At 48.8% G+C, this 14436-nt stretch overlaps 1 protein-coding gene across 1 annotated transcript; it reads left to right on the forward strand.

The window, feature by feature from the left end:
• Window positions 1-257: 257 nt before the first annotated feature.
• FGF16 (fibroblast growth factor 16) lies at window positions 258-11402 on the forward strand. Its single transcript, XM_058814266.1, has 3 exons — window positions 258-534; window positions 6747-6850; window positions 10417-11402. Exons 1-3 carry the CDS (start codon window positions 258-260, stop codon window positions 10660-10662), a joined length of 627 nt encoding a protein of 208 aa, XP_058670249.1. The 3' UTR covers window positions 10663-11402.
• Window positions 11403-14436: the final 3034 nt, after the last annotated feature.

The raw sequence follows: 14436 nt of genomic DNA on the forward strand, positions 1-14436 counted from the left end.
GGGGGAGGGAAGCAATAGCCAAAGGGGATGCCAGTGAGGTGTGGCTTGCATTTAAATATCCAATATGTCAATGTAAGGGGAGTGTGTACGTATATAAAGTGCAGTTCGCATCCGACGGCGGGACACTGGATCCAGCGATGGGAGGCGCGGGCGGCGCGAGGCCGGGCCGGGGCCGGCAGCGCGGGGCCGGGCGGCCGCAGCCCGCGCTCTGAGCGGCCGCTCTGCCCGCGCCCCCGGGGCCGCTCCGCTCCGCGCCCATGGCCGAGGTGGGTGGCTTCCTGGGCGCGCTGGACCCCGACCTGCACGGCTTTCCCCCCGCGCTGGGCGCCGGGCTGCCCCTCGCCGACTCCCCCGGCTTCCTCAACGAGCGCCTGGGGCAGATCGAGGGGCGGCTGCAGCGGGGCTCCCCCACCGACTTCGCTCACCTCAAGGGCATCCTGCGGCGGCGGCAGCTCTACTGCCGCACCGGCTTCCACCTGGAGATCTTCCCCAACGGCACGGTGCAGGGCACCCGGCAGGACCACAGCCGCTTCGGTAAGGGCCGGGGGGTGCCCGAGCAGGTGCCCCGCGCGCACAGCTAATTACCCCGCTAATATAAATCATCCCGGGACGGATATAATTGGCCTCCTAAACAAATGCGCTCACTCCCCAGCAATGCGGGAGTTTTTATTTCCAATTTCCTACTCTCCCGGCGCTCAGCCTTTCTGCAGGTGCACTAAAACGTGCCTTTGCAAGAAAAACTAAATAAAAAAAAATTAATAAAGAAAAAAAAAGAGGAGGGTGACCAGCTTTGGCTCTGCCTCTGAAGTTAGTGGTGAGGGAGGCAAAACAGAGACGTTCCTCGTAGGAATTTCTTGGAAATTCCTAGGTTGGAAAAAGAAATTCCTCGCTTTTTTTTAGTTTTTTCTTTTTTTTTTTTTTTTTTAATTCCTCCTTCTTTCTGGCATTTGCAGATATTTGTGAGCTGCTTTCTTTTACATGCATGACTTTGATTAGAAGAGCGTCTCCCCAAAGCGGGCAGGGATCTGTTGGCTGGAGGGGTGTCGGGAGCTGGGTTTGGGAGGGTTGTTGGAAAGGAAAGGAAAGGGGGAAGCTGAAGAGGGAAAAACACTTAAGGGACCTCGGAAAGAAAGAAGATGGAACAATAGGCAGAGCACCGTGGATTTACCTTGCTGCCCGGGATGCAGCTGGAAGAATGCCGTGCCTGTATCAGTGGCATACAAGAGCGGTGATCTCTAATGAGACTATATGTAATCTTCAAAAAATGCATCCCAAGCCACAGGCGAAAGAGTACAGTCAGTTTGAGCACAGTCAGAGAAATTCCCGCTACTCCAGCATCTAGTGCAGGTGTCTGCATAAGCTATCAACAAGTTCCATGCCAGTGATCTCAGCTATGTTGTCAACAGGTTGCAAGTCGTGCTCACATGACTTTTTATAGTTTTCAAGTGATTTAACTCCTCGGTGAAAGGAATTCTTTTTTTTGCCTTTACTTGTTTGCAAGCAGTCAGTTCTGATACTCCGGGAAGTGCTGCCACTGCTATTGTTGGAGGTGTAAGGCAGGTTTTTGGAACAATTGGGGAAGCTTATCTTTCCATAAACACCAGGTGTGTGCATGGTATGTCCCTGCCTAAATCAACAAGAAAGTCATAACCGCGGGTGAAAGTCAGGTACTAATATGTTCGTGGGGCGAGCGTTCTTTAATTATCTTCTGAAAACACCCATCTTTTAACCTTTCATGCTGTAACACACGATGGGTTTCCACGCTCAAAGAGTTGAAAGCAAACCCATTACATCTGGTTGGTTGTAGTTCAAGCTGCCACGTAGTGTTTCTAGTCTATCAGTTCTTTTTCCTTACCTTTGTAGAACTAAACAGCCAGTTTCAAATGGCAGCATTTGTTTCAGATCCATTTTTTATAAAGATTGAGTAAAGCAAGTATATTTTCCAACTTGGAAAAAACATGTTAGACATGCTAAAACTTTTCATGGATTTTGCATGCTGAAGTTTAAGTCACACAGTGATTTCAATAAATCGAAACATTGGCATTCCCTAAGTGTTTTAGCAGTCCACATCCAGCTCCGTAAACTAGACCAGACTTCAGATATTATAGTTTTCTGCTTCAGACTTTTCCCAGAGGCGGTGTAAAATAAATAGTTATTTGTTGTAATTGCAAGACAAAGCCCCAAAGGATTAGACTGGAATCCTTGAGTTCACATCAAGTTGGACTAAGCCTTGCTTCAGCAGAGACTCAAAGCAATAATGTATTGGCACACAGTGTTCACCATCTGTGTTCAGTAGCCATGAATATTTAAATTCCAATGTTACTGGTATGGTTCATATTAGGATGTCATGTATCGATGCATTCCTAAATTTTGCATGCAACAGTCAGAAAGAAGTAACTTCTAACAGGAATAGGCAGCATGAGCCATTCTGGGGACTCCAAAGCTGTGGTGAGGGGTGCAGAGGTAGATGAGGGATTCAGGGAAGCACTTTAAAGCTGCCTTAAATCTTGAAGCACCTGGAGAAATACTTAGAAATCCAGGATCAAGCCCACGTGGCTGGAAGGTGCCTGTTGGTACCATGAGCAGATCATTAAGGTGCCCCATGGATGGCTGTGATGCCCAGCCCAGGCATGTGTCCAGCTGCAGGTGGGATGTTGGGTAGAAGCAGACTTGGCATCCCTGTCTCTTAATTTGGAAGGGATTCAGGAATAGACAGGCGGTATCTGCACCCTCCCATGCACAGCCATCCCAAAAGCTACCAGATGTGCAAGACATCCACATCTTCCAGAGAGGGAAATAGCCAAAGCCCCCTGATGCAGAACAGTCCCAAGGTCCCAACAATGAGGGTTAAAAGAAGAGATTCTATTGTACCACAGCATTTGGGGGTGTGACTGTAGGACACGGGGAGGTGCTGGCATCATCCACCCCCACTGCCTGAGCAATCACTGGAATTACTGCCTCTTATCTATCAAGGACTGGAGCTTTCCTAAATCACACCTGTCTTCTGGAATGTGATATTTTGTACTTCTAAAAACACAGATTCTTGCAAGAACAATGGAGTGCAGCTTATTTTTCCTAGAGGAGCTTTAATGCAAACTGTGGAAAAGCCCTCTAGGTTTCTTGGAAGAAAGCTCATTCTTACACTACAGAAGTGCCCAAATTCACTCTCTCAACTGGCAGCTCTGGCAAGGTCACCCCCAAAAGGATAAAGTGTTTTCCAAAATGTATCTTTCTCACTGCATCTACTCTGAACCTTTGTCTGCAAAGAAATAAAGGACAATCAAAATCTGGAGGGGGTCTGGACTGACATTAGCACCCCCATGACAATCCTGCTCAGAATGAAACTGAGAGAAATTTGCCAGGAAAATCCCTGCCAGGAGGAATTGCTCCTTTTCTGCCTCACATCTCTTTTACAGCAGCATTAAAGAAGTGAACCCAACAGTGCTACTCACTGCAGTGGAGGAGGGAAAGAGGCCTTGAGGTTGCACTGCAGATGAATAAAGGCAGAAAACAAAGCTCTTCTGGGGTACAAACCTGCTCATGGATATGTTACACAGATTCCTAGAGAAGCTGCTGGGACCTCCAGAGAAAGTTTGGCTGTAATTTTGACATTCAGACCATAGTGCACCTGTTGCTGAACAGTTGTTGAGGTTTTTAGCCGAAGCTTTAGGTTTGTAGCCATTAATACAACATCTGATGTTTCTGTACCCCAGCTCCTGAATACAGTCATGTAAGAAGAGACAGGTGCAAGGAGCTGAATTGTTCTTTGAGGGATGGTTTAGAGTAAGGCGAGAGTGTGTGGGTCTGGCCATGGCAAAGCTCAGGAGATTATTCAGTGCTTTAGTGGTAAATGAATTCAGTCAGAGTCTTAATCAAATCTCTCCAAGTCTTATCTGGAAAGACTCAAGGAACAAAGAGAATGAATAATCAAAGTGAGGAAAAAAAAGAGGCAAGTCCTGGGGGAAAGAAAAAAAGAAAGCAAAAGAAAAAAACAAAGGCATGTTCTACCACAAAAACACACCGCTACAATTGGAAAGAGAATTCTTGAGCTGGCCCCAGTGGCCACTCCCTGTGCTGCTGGGGATCAGATGTACGAAGCTGCAATTTTGTCTAGAATTGGAGTGAGTTAAGGACAGGATGGATATCCGCCCACATATTTTCAGCCTTCACTCTGTCTCCTGACTTTTGTGGGTTCAAGTTACGTTCTTAATGCTCTTTCAACATAGTCATCTTCCATGCATGTCTCTAAGTGCCACTCAGAGATCAGAAAAGAGGAGCACTACAAGGGATGTTGTCAGAAGAGATTGTCATGGGCACATCTTGGAAGAAACTTCATTTGCAAAAACCCGTATCTACCCAGCCTGCACCAGGTGAGGGATATCTTATTCCTGCTCAGAGAAGGAAGATGCTGATGCTGCTCCTGGCTTGGTCCTTCCCAGGTCTTTGGAGACCTGCATTGATGTGCTTCATACAGAGCATGCGTGTGGGCATACTCAAGAAAAGATCTTGGTTCCCCTGCTGTAGACATCCCTCAGTTTCTCAGTGGAACCAGCAACATTTTCCTGCTTCTCAGAAGTGACAGGAGACAAAAAAAGTGCTGATGCTAAGGACTGTGTCTATACCTACAGAAAGGTCCATCTACCATTCTCCAGTTACTTGACATGTTTCACTTGACTATTCTTTTGTCTCCAGCCTGGGAAACACTCCCCCATTCCTGGGTGTATCTGTGTATTCCTGCTTTACTTTTTACAGTCCTTGTAGTTGTACATCTTTCCTCACTCCCTCTTTTTCAAATAGTGGCTGTGCTAATTTCTGGTCTGCAGATGGGAAAAAGCACTCAGCAGTTCAGTAACTCCCTCCTGTCAGAACTGGTGGGTAGTGAAGGGAGGAAACCACCCCTCATCTGCACATCTCTCCTCCCTGTTAGGGATTCTTTTCAGCTAAGAAACCACAACAGCTACTGAGGAGAGCAGAGCCAGGGTCTGTGTCTGTCTGGCTTGGAAAGGCTGCCTTCCTTGCCTGTGCTGCCTATTCCTGATGTTTCTCCAGGCAGGATGTGTCCCAGGCCAGGATGTGTAGCTGGGTATATTTTAGCCTGTAAAATATCTGCTCTGGTCCATAAAGTGTGTTTTGTGGTGTTTGTTTCCCTGTTTGCTTCCAGGCCTTGCCACTCCCAAGTCCATGTTTTGTGTCCCCTAGCACCCAGGGAGGGCTGGGTTAGATGCACAAGCCCCAGAGCAGGCAGAGGAAAGGGAGGGCAGGTCTGAGGGTAGGGAGGAATTCCTGCAGCCAGCTTGGCTGCCAGCACCTGGCCATGAGTCTGCACTGCACTAAGTGGGTCAGGGGTGTCCATGGCTGTCTGTGCTGTCCTGTATTTAGGCAGTGATGCAGTGTCATCTGAGAGTGTCACATCCATGCCCCAGGCTGGAGGGTGACCCAGAGCTGTGGCTGCCACTGAAGTCAGCTGGCTCAGGTGGCCGCTTGTCACGCGGTGCCTTAAAACCAAGGCAATACTTTTAAGAGGAGCTCTGGGAGGTAACTTGATCAGAGCATCAATTGCCCAGGGCTGGATGTTTTGGGAGCTAAATTAGGAGAGCTGGAGCCATGCTAAAGGTTAGAGCAACTTTCCCTTCCAGTCAATGGAGACATCAGATGAGATGAGGAAAAACCGCTTCCTTCTGCCTCCTAGCTAATTAATCCTGTACTGGACACTGGCAAAACTGCCCGTGACCTCTACATAGGTGGTGTGTGAAATCCATAATAACACAGTCCCACCACTCCTTTCAGAAATTCTTCCTGGGAAGATTGAAGGTCCCCACCACTTGTGGTGTTAGGTAGGGGCTGCTTGTTTTTAAGTGCTTCACCAAAGGTTCTCCTGTTACAAGTCTTCCCCCCATTGAAACAGCTGCAGCTGGGGGGGTGCAGCAGCCAGACCCTGCTGTTCCTTTCCAGAGGAAATGAGGCTGCCACCATCATGGCAGGCTGCAGCCCATGGGTAAAACAGTTGCTGTTGCAGGGCTAGGGATGGCTGGGACAGATGCTGCTGGACTGGGAAGAGGCAGGGGACTGGGAAGAGGCAGGAGGCTGGGACAGGCAGCAGGACACAGAGGGGAGATTCTGGCAGTAACAGTGGCAGGGGGTGATGGAGAATGGACTGGCATTGCCCTGGCTCCAAAGGCTGCAGAGGAAGATGCATTTTTAACCTGTATGCTTTGTAGCTGGATTTTATCCCTATGGCTTGTATATATATTTTGGGTTTACAAGTATCCCACTGGAGTGTCAGGATGAAGACAGTCTTCACAGACATCTCTTCTAGTGCTTTTCACTTCTTTTTACCGAACCCATGACTTTAAAACCTGTAGGACAATCATCTTATTCTAGAAGACAAAACAACACTAGTTTTAGTTAAGAATAAAACCTGGCATGGTAACAGCCTTCTGACATTGCTAGTGGCCAGGCCCAAGTTTCTACATCTGTCTTCTTGGTGATAATTATGAAAAAAATCCAAACCCAAACTAGCAAAACCTTGCAAAGCTCTTCTCATTAGCAAAGACAATCCCTCTTAGGCAACTCAAATTCACAATGGTGGGGAGAAGCCCAGGCTGGAAATCAGAAGATTGCACACAGATGGAACTATAGAGTTAAGAACTGCATTGTTACTGGGAATGGCTGATTTGTTTTTGTTGCTAGAGCCTGGTGTTGTTTTTTTTTCTCTGTATGATTTGCAGTTTTTTTTTCTTTTTTAGGGATTTTGGAGTTTATTAGCCTTGCAGTGGGGCTGGTGAGCATCCGTGGGGTGGACTCCGGACTCTACCTCGGCATGAATGAGAGAGGCGAGCTCTATGGGTCGGTAAGTTCAGGCTGGGCTGATTGCACCCTGTCCCACTGCAGCCTGTGGCCTCAGCTGTGCCACAAGCTGCTCTGGCACAGGCCCTCCACGTCCTTGGGGTGCCAGTGATCTCCATCCTACCTTTGATGCCACTGCTGTTTTAACATAAATGATATTTAGGAAATTTTGTTTGAGGGAGGATTCACTCCTGCTGTGGGAGCCCCCAGTGGTGCCCAGCCCCCAGACATCACACTGAGGTTTTGCCTTTCAGAAATGGTGTGGCAATGGCCAGGTAAAGGCAGGGGTACATTTAGCAAAAAGCAATGTTTGTTAATGTGTTTTCCCAGCCTGAGTTACACGTCAGTTGTGTTCACCTCTCATGGTCTGGTCTGCACCTATCTATCTGCAGGTCTTGTCTTTGTATTAGGGCTCTTTAACCAACAGAAGCTGAAATTGTAGCCTGAGTGTTATTGTAAAATTCTCTGTAACTCCTTTTAGGAGTTTAGGGCTGCTGTTCATGGTTTCCTAGAAGTGCCATTTTCAGGCTAAAATTTTCCATGTTTTGACTAAAAACCCCAAGTGTAAACTCGTTAAGTGTTATGACTTACAGTCAAAATGCCAGGTTTTAACAGCTGGGCAGAGGTGCTTCCTACAGGTTAATTTAACTCAGTTCCTAATTATTTAGCTCAATTAAGGGTGGATCACAGTAAAAATAAAATGAAATCAAATTAACCGGTTTTAAACCAAAGCAGAAGGCAGCACTTCCTCTCACCATCAGATAAGCTTCAGTGTACAAGTTAAAACTTATGTACTCTGCATACACAGAAGCTGTAAGAAAACCTTTGATTGGCAAACCACAAGTTTAGATCATTTTTCCTTGTCCCATTTCCACCTGAGACTGCCACAGACCCTTCCACCATTTAAGACACAGCTGCTGGTGTTTGTATGAGATAGTTGTCCAGGGAAGCTGTGGCTGCCCCATCCCTTGCAGTGTCCAAGGCCAGGCTGGATGGGGCTTGGAGCAGTGTGGGATAGTGGAAGGTGTCTCTGCCCAGGGCAGGGATGAACTTTAAGGTCCCTTCCAACCCAAACCACTGTAATTCTCTGATCATCAAATACTGCATGCACCAATAACTGTCCTTTTCCCACCTCACTTCTGTAACAGCTTCTGCCCAGAACAGAAGTTAAATGCAGAGAGAGTGGTTAAATAAAAAATGTGCAAAATAGAAAAAGGAAAAATCACCAGGATTCCATAAACCACAAAATCTCCTGAAGCACACTTCAGAAAGCAGAGCTAGAGCAGCACCTCTCCTGCTCAGCAGCTCCTGGAGTTTCAGCTTTCACTCGTGCCTGCTGGAGAACATGAGCCCATGCATCCCCCCCCTTTGCCTTCAAACCTTGCAGCTCTGATTGTGAATCGAGTTTCATGATGGGTTAATTAAATTCTAGATCCCGTGTTCATGTTACAACACAGAAACAAAAATGGGGTAACATTTTACAGCACTGAATCTGGAAACAGAATTGACCTGAAGACAGTCATGGGAGCTGTCCCTGCCCATGGCAGGGGTCTGTAATGAGGTGATCTTTAAGGTTGTTTCCAACCCAAACCATTCTGGGATCCTGTGCACCAGGCAGGACACTGCAGGGACACACTCAAAAGGCTGCTCCAAACTGCTGGCATCACGAGCCAGGTCCCCAAATAACCCTGGAGTTTTAAAATCTGGGACACGTGGGTTGTACAATGATGGCTTTTGGAACTCAAAAGCCACTGCAGTATTCTTAATTAAAGGTCCATAAAACAGCGCCTGACAACAGCATTAGCATTACAATGGTATTTTGGGAGATCACAGTACAGCAGTATTTTTAAATTTTCAGCAAGTTTATTATTTCCCTCTGTGCCAATTTTGCCTGATGCCTGTGTTGATGCAGCCAGGGCCAGCCATCGCCACAGCGACACGTGGAGTCCCCTCAGGACACTGAGCTTTTCTGCCTGTCCCTGTTGACCTCGTAACAGCATTGCTGTAAAGCTCCCCAAGGATTTCAGAAATGCCACTAATACTTAGGGCAGCAAAAGTCCCAGGCAGCACCTTGCCCGCTGCCTGTGTGGTGTCAGGTTCAGTGGGGACATCCCAGGGCTTGGAAAGGAATAAATCACACCTTGCAGAATCACCCCAGACTCGCCAAACATTTTCCACAAGCACTGTACTCCAAACTGCCCAGTGCAGCACGGGGGAATGGGGGCAAAGCAGCAGCCAGAGTTCAGGCAGTCATCAGGTTCCAACATATTCCAAGTAGATGGCATCTGAGAGGAGGAAAAAAAACCAGCCTGTATTTATTGACAGAGCTGGGAAGAGAAGCCTGCAGTTCCCTGGGTCTCAGATGGCCAAGGCTGTGGCCTAGGACTTTTGGAGGGCTCACAGCTCACCTCAGGCTTTATTAAATTAGCAGCAAAACATTGAAAGCAGGTTCTGAGCACAGGTGAGCTCCTGGATTGTGTTACAAAACACATCTACTGCAAGCAGTAACATTTACTGAGCACTCAGTGTGCCTCAGAGGGGACACATTCCCTGCCCAGATAGTTTACAGTGGAGGGACAGTGGCTGTAATACTAGAGCACTCTACATTTGCAGGCTGCCCTTCAGCTGAAAGGGCTCCAGTCACCCTGGCAGCACCCCTGTGGGATGGGATGGGATGGCTGGACCCTCTGTGACAGCACAGCAGGGCTGGCAAAGCCCCCTGTGTCCTTGTGGGGCAGAGGGACAGCCTTGCTCCCCACTGCAGCCAGGCACATGGAGATGGGAGGGAGAGGGAAGGAGCACTGGACATAAATGAAAGGTCCATCATCAAACAGCCAAGAGCCCCCAGCTGTAAGGGCTGGATGGGAAGGCTGGCTGTGGCTGTGGTGACACCAGTGCCATCTGTCCCCCCATGCCAGCGTGGGATGCACCAGCCACACACCCTCATCACATCACCTGTCACCACCCTAAAGATCCCTGGGGTCTGACATCCCACATCCCTCTGGGTCTTGTTACAGCCTCCCATCACAGCTCACTGCCACTCCAGGAGGGGAAATCCTGAGCAATGCTTTCATTCCCATCTCAGTTCATCCACCTGTGTGCCCTGAACTTCCAAAGCAGTGCCTGCTCCTGTTTTCCTGTTTAGAACCTTTCAGACGTGCTGCCTGCTGCTTCTCCCATCCAAAAGAGGGATTTGGGGTGTGTGGTACCTTAGAGGGGGCTGCTACAGGGGGATGTGTCCCTGCCTGGTGGCACAACCACCCCAGCAATCTCAAACTCACACCTGTACAGGTTTGGGGCTTTGTTGTGTGCCTGTCTGATTTACTCATAGAGCACCTTTGCAAAATCCATGCCCACCTTCTGCTTTTATCTCCTTCCTCCTCCAACTCCAGAGCTCCTTGGGTGTTGACTTGTGCCCATTTCCAGCTCTCATCCCCAGCAGCACAGTCCTCATCCTCAGGGTAGCCAGGATAAGGCAGTGGGGAAAACACTAGAAAAACAAATTAAGGAACGGTGGCAATGTTTTCCCTTGTGCCTCTTTGACACCAGTGTCTCTGTTCCCCACGGCAGAAGAAGCTGAGCCGGGAGTGCGTTTTCCGCGAGCAGTTTGAGGAGAACTGGTACAACACGTACGCGTCCACGCTGTACAAGCACCCCGACTCGGAGCGCCAGTACTACGTGGCCCTCAACAAGGACGGCTCCCCCCGCGAGGGGTACAGGACTAAGAGACACCAGAAATTCACCCACTTCTTACCCCGGCCTGTGGACCCTGCCAAAATCCCTGCCATGTACAGAGACCTCTTCCACTACAGGTGATGGCTCCTGCAGTGGTAGTGTACATACTTGGGCTCCCGAGCTTTTTCCCAGAGCGCTCTATTAATAGTCATTCCATCATTCCTGTAAGAGTAGATGACCTAGGGAAGCACTTACATTGAATTCAGACACTGCTGTTCCTCCTTGTTTCCAGTGTATATCGAACCTGGGTTATTTATGGGGCGGGGGTAGGGCAAGGGAGGGAACCCTACATTTAATCTTCCATTTTCGTTCACTTTCGTTACCCGGTTGCTACAAGAGAGGCTGAATATTCAATGTTATGGTTGCTTAAAGGAACGAGCAGGTGAGCAAACATGATCACTGGGGAAAAGAAAGCCCCAAAACAACCTAAAAATGAAGAGAAGGAAAGAAAACAAAGACCACAGAACTGCTGCAGATGTTGCTGCTGAGCTGGGATAGTTCCCTGCTAAGGAAAAGCCTTTGAGTGGTGCCCTGCTTAAGCAGCCTGGGAGTTTGCTACATGGATGATGCTCCATGGACTGGTCCTGATTTGTGGGGTTATTCCTGCTGTTGGGGTGGGAATGGGGCAAGGAACATTATTCAGATGTAAGCATGGATACTGTGCATAAGGACAAAACTATTTATAAAATGTATATGATATTTATTTTATATATTTATTTATTTCAAAATAATTTTATTTTTAATGAGAGATGCTATGACCGGATTTTCATCAGGAAGAATAAGGTCCTACTGAAACAGGAAAAAAATGAGTTTTAAGAGCTTATCGGCAATAAAATTGTCTTTATATTATAGATTTCTCGCTAGCCCTTTTTTTTGGCACCTTCAACAACTAACCTGGTATTTCCCCAGCAACATGAACAATAAATCCACCTCTGAAAGGGCTTTGTGCAGTAAAGATCAATTGCCTAAGCCCAAACTCCTGCAGGAAGATGACATCAAATCTCAGGTCTGGGAAGCACCAGCTCGGTCTCCTTGGAGCATGAGGCATCCCTGTGGATTTACTGTCCTGCTCAAAGCCAAGAGGACAAACAATTGAAGCATCTGCTGTGTTTTGGATGGACCCTTCAGTCCTGCAATAAAACCATCACATCTTGCATGAGATTTACCTGCAGCACCATGAAAAATCCATGGAGAAATAGAAAGCAACAACAGCAATTCCAAACCCCGTCACTTTTAGGCAGTTACCGTGGATGAGGGTGACCCCCTGCTGCAGGCAGTGCTGGGATGTTCATGGCTGTGTGACATTTCCCTCTGCAGAAGCTGCCTGGTCCCACAGTCCTGTCACCTTTCCTCTGCCTCCAGCTGCAAACCTGATGTCATTTGGCAGCCCTGAGCCAGCCCCATATTCCCAGCTGTGCCCAACAGTGCCAGGGAGCAGAGCTCTCCTCCAGTCAGGCCAGGCCAGGGACACTCATGGGGGAGCTTGGCTGTGCCAGCACAGGCCCTCAAGTGACACTTGTGCCACATCTGCCCTTGCTGCTTGCTTGCGATGTCACAGACCTGCAGGGAAGCTTCCAGCAATGATGCCAGCTGCTGTTCTGTGCCCTGTGGCCAGCAGAGAGGGATTTCAGCACAGTGCGAGCAGGAGTGTGTGACTGCAGAGGCACAGGCACTTTGCAGCCCGACGAGAGGCTGACAGCAAACAGGGTTCTCTGGAGTGTGCAAAAACCTGAACAACCACAGCTGTGCTAGCTCTGGCTTCTCCTTATCACGAAGCTTTGTCCACAGTGTTGTTTCTGAACCTCCTCCTTGCAAAACACTCATGGTAACACCTCAGCTCCTTCATCTCCAGCCTGTGAATTCCCAGGACATTTTCACTGACCTAGAGATGATCCACACCAGCTTCTTCACGAGCTACATCACTAATGGAGCAGCAGCTCTAGAGGCCAGCTCTGCTCCTGACTGTCTCTCACCCTCTCTGCTGCCACCTCCCACGTCCCTTCGCTGTCCCAGCAGGTCCAGCAGCCATCAGACAACAGGCTGGGGTTGGCAATGAGGAGATTACAGGAGCTTTACCTTCAATGATCCAGACATGAAGGAATTTAATCCTGTGTTTGAAATAAAAAGAGTTTATTTAGCTTCTTCCTCTGAGTCACTGCTGAAACATCTCATCCCCGGCTGCCGTGCCAGGAGCTCCATCGCTCACGAGACGCGTCCTCAGGTGCACTTTTGACCTTCCCCTGCATCAAGGGAAATCCCTCAGCCCTGGAGCCTTGCTTGCCCCCTGGGATGATCCTGCTTCTTCCATCCAGGGCTTTCTGTTGTGCTTGAAGATAAATCTGGTGGTTAAGATCCTGCTCCTTTTCAAAATGAAGGTCCAAACCTGATCTCAGCAATGCCAAGTACATTTTTTACCAACTCCAAAGGGAGATGATTTGGCCCATGGGGGCAATGCTGGACTTGTTCTTCTGATACCCAACCTCCTGCCACAAAGGGACACACAGGTACCAGGGATGCTGTAAAACACTTTTGCAGGATCTGGGTTCAAAAAACTCATACTTGCAAAAAGCAAAATCCACAAAGAATTTACTAGAAACCCCTTGGTAAAGGCTGGTGTCCTGTCCTGTGTGGGGCATTCACTAAATGGGGAATTCAGCACTGCTAATTCCCACCCAAATGGTTCTTTCACAGGAATTTGCATTGTTTGGTTCTGGTTCAGCAAAGCAGCTGAAGATGTGAGTGACCTGAGTAAGCTGGGAGCTGAACAGCAGCAGAGGGAACCACCAGAGACATGGGGTGCATTTTGAGTGGCACAGGAGGGGGCTGTGATGCACAATGGGTTTGTGTGGGTACACTCATGTCTCCACCCCATCCTGTCACCCTGATCCAGCTGTTTCCCACCTCAAGATTCCAACTGCTCCTTCGGCCTGGAGGTGTCACAGGGCTGGCAGATGGACCTTGCTAGGAAAGTTTGAGAGGAAAACATGTTTGGGTTGCTTGAAACTAACAGAATCTTCCAAGTCAGCAAAAGGAAACAGTGTTTGGGGTCTCAGCTCATGTAGATTCCAAGGGATTCAAAGTCACAACAGCCAGCTGGAAACCTTCTCTTGAAGGAGAGGCGAAGGCTGGGGCAGGGGGTGGCTGTGATCCCCAGAAACCCCTGAGCCCAGAGCTGCTCTGCACACAAGGCTGTGGGTCTGGAAACACCACAGCAAACAGGACAAAGGCATCTCTTCAACCTTCTCCTTCCACCCAGGAGGGCTGGGCCTGCTCTGTGAAACATTATCTGGGACAGCTGTGCAGAGCAGGACGGAGGAGGCTCCAGCAGAGGTGGGAAATGCTGCAGTCTCATTATGGAGGGTGCAGAAACAGAGAGGAGCTGCCTGGGAGAGGCCAACATGGAGCCAAGCACAGCAGTGCCTTTCTCCCTGGCTTTGGCTCATGATCCAGGGCACAGGGATGGATTGGATGGAGACTGGCATACAAGTGCCCCAATATCCATGTGCCCTCAGGGACATCCCCGTGGAGACCCTGCTGCCTGTGGGTGGAATGCCTGGCTTGGGGCTCGTTTCTCCAAAGGGGAAAAGGAGTAGAGGCCCCAAAGAATCACCTCCTGTGGAGAGAGTGATGGAGAGCCCAAAACTGCAGAGGGAATCCAGAAACTCAGAAGAAATCCAGAAGATCCAGAAACTGCTGGAAGGCAATGAAGGTGTCCTGGTGTTGTCCCACCTGGCTGGACATCCAGAGATGTGCTGCTGCTGCTGCCAGAGTTTGGCTGAGATGTTTCTGGAAGGACACCCAGAGATGGAGCATTCCTGAAGGAGAAGGGCTGAAGTTTTTGTTGGTGTGGACACA

Source organism: Ammospiza caudacuta, chromosome 14 (genome assembly GCF_027887145.1).
Source record: "Ammospiza caudacuta isolate bAmmCau1 chromosome 14, bAmmCau1.pri, whole genome shotgun sequence".
NCBI lineage: Eukaryota > Metazoa > Chordata > Aves > Passeriformes > Passerellidae > Ammospiza > Ammospiza caudacuta.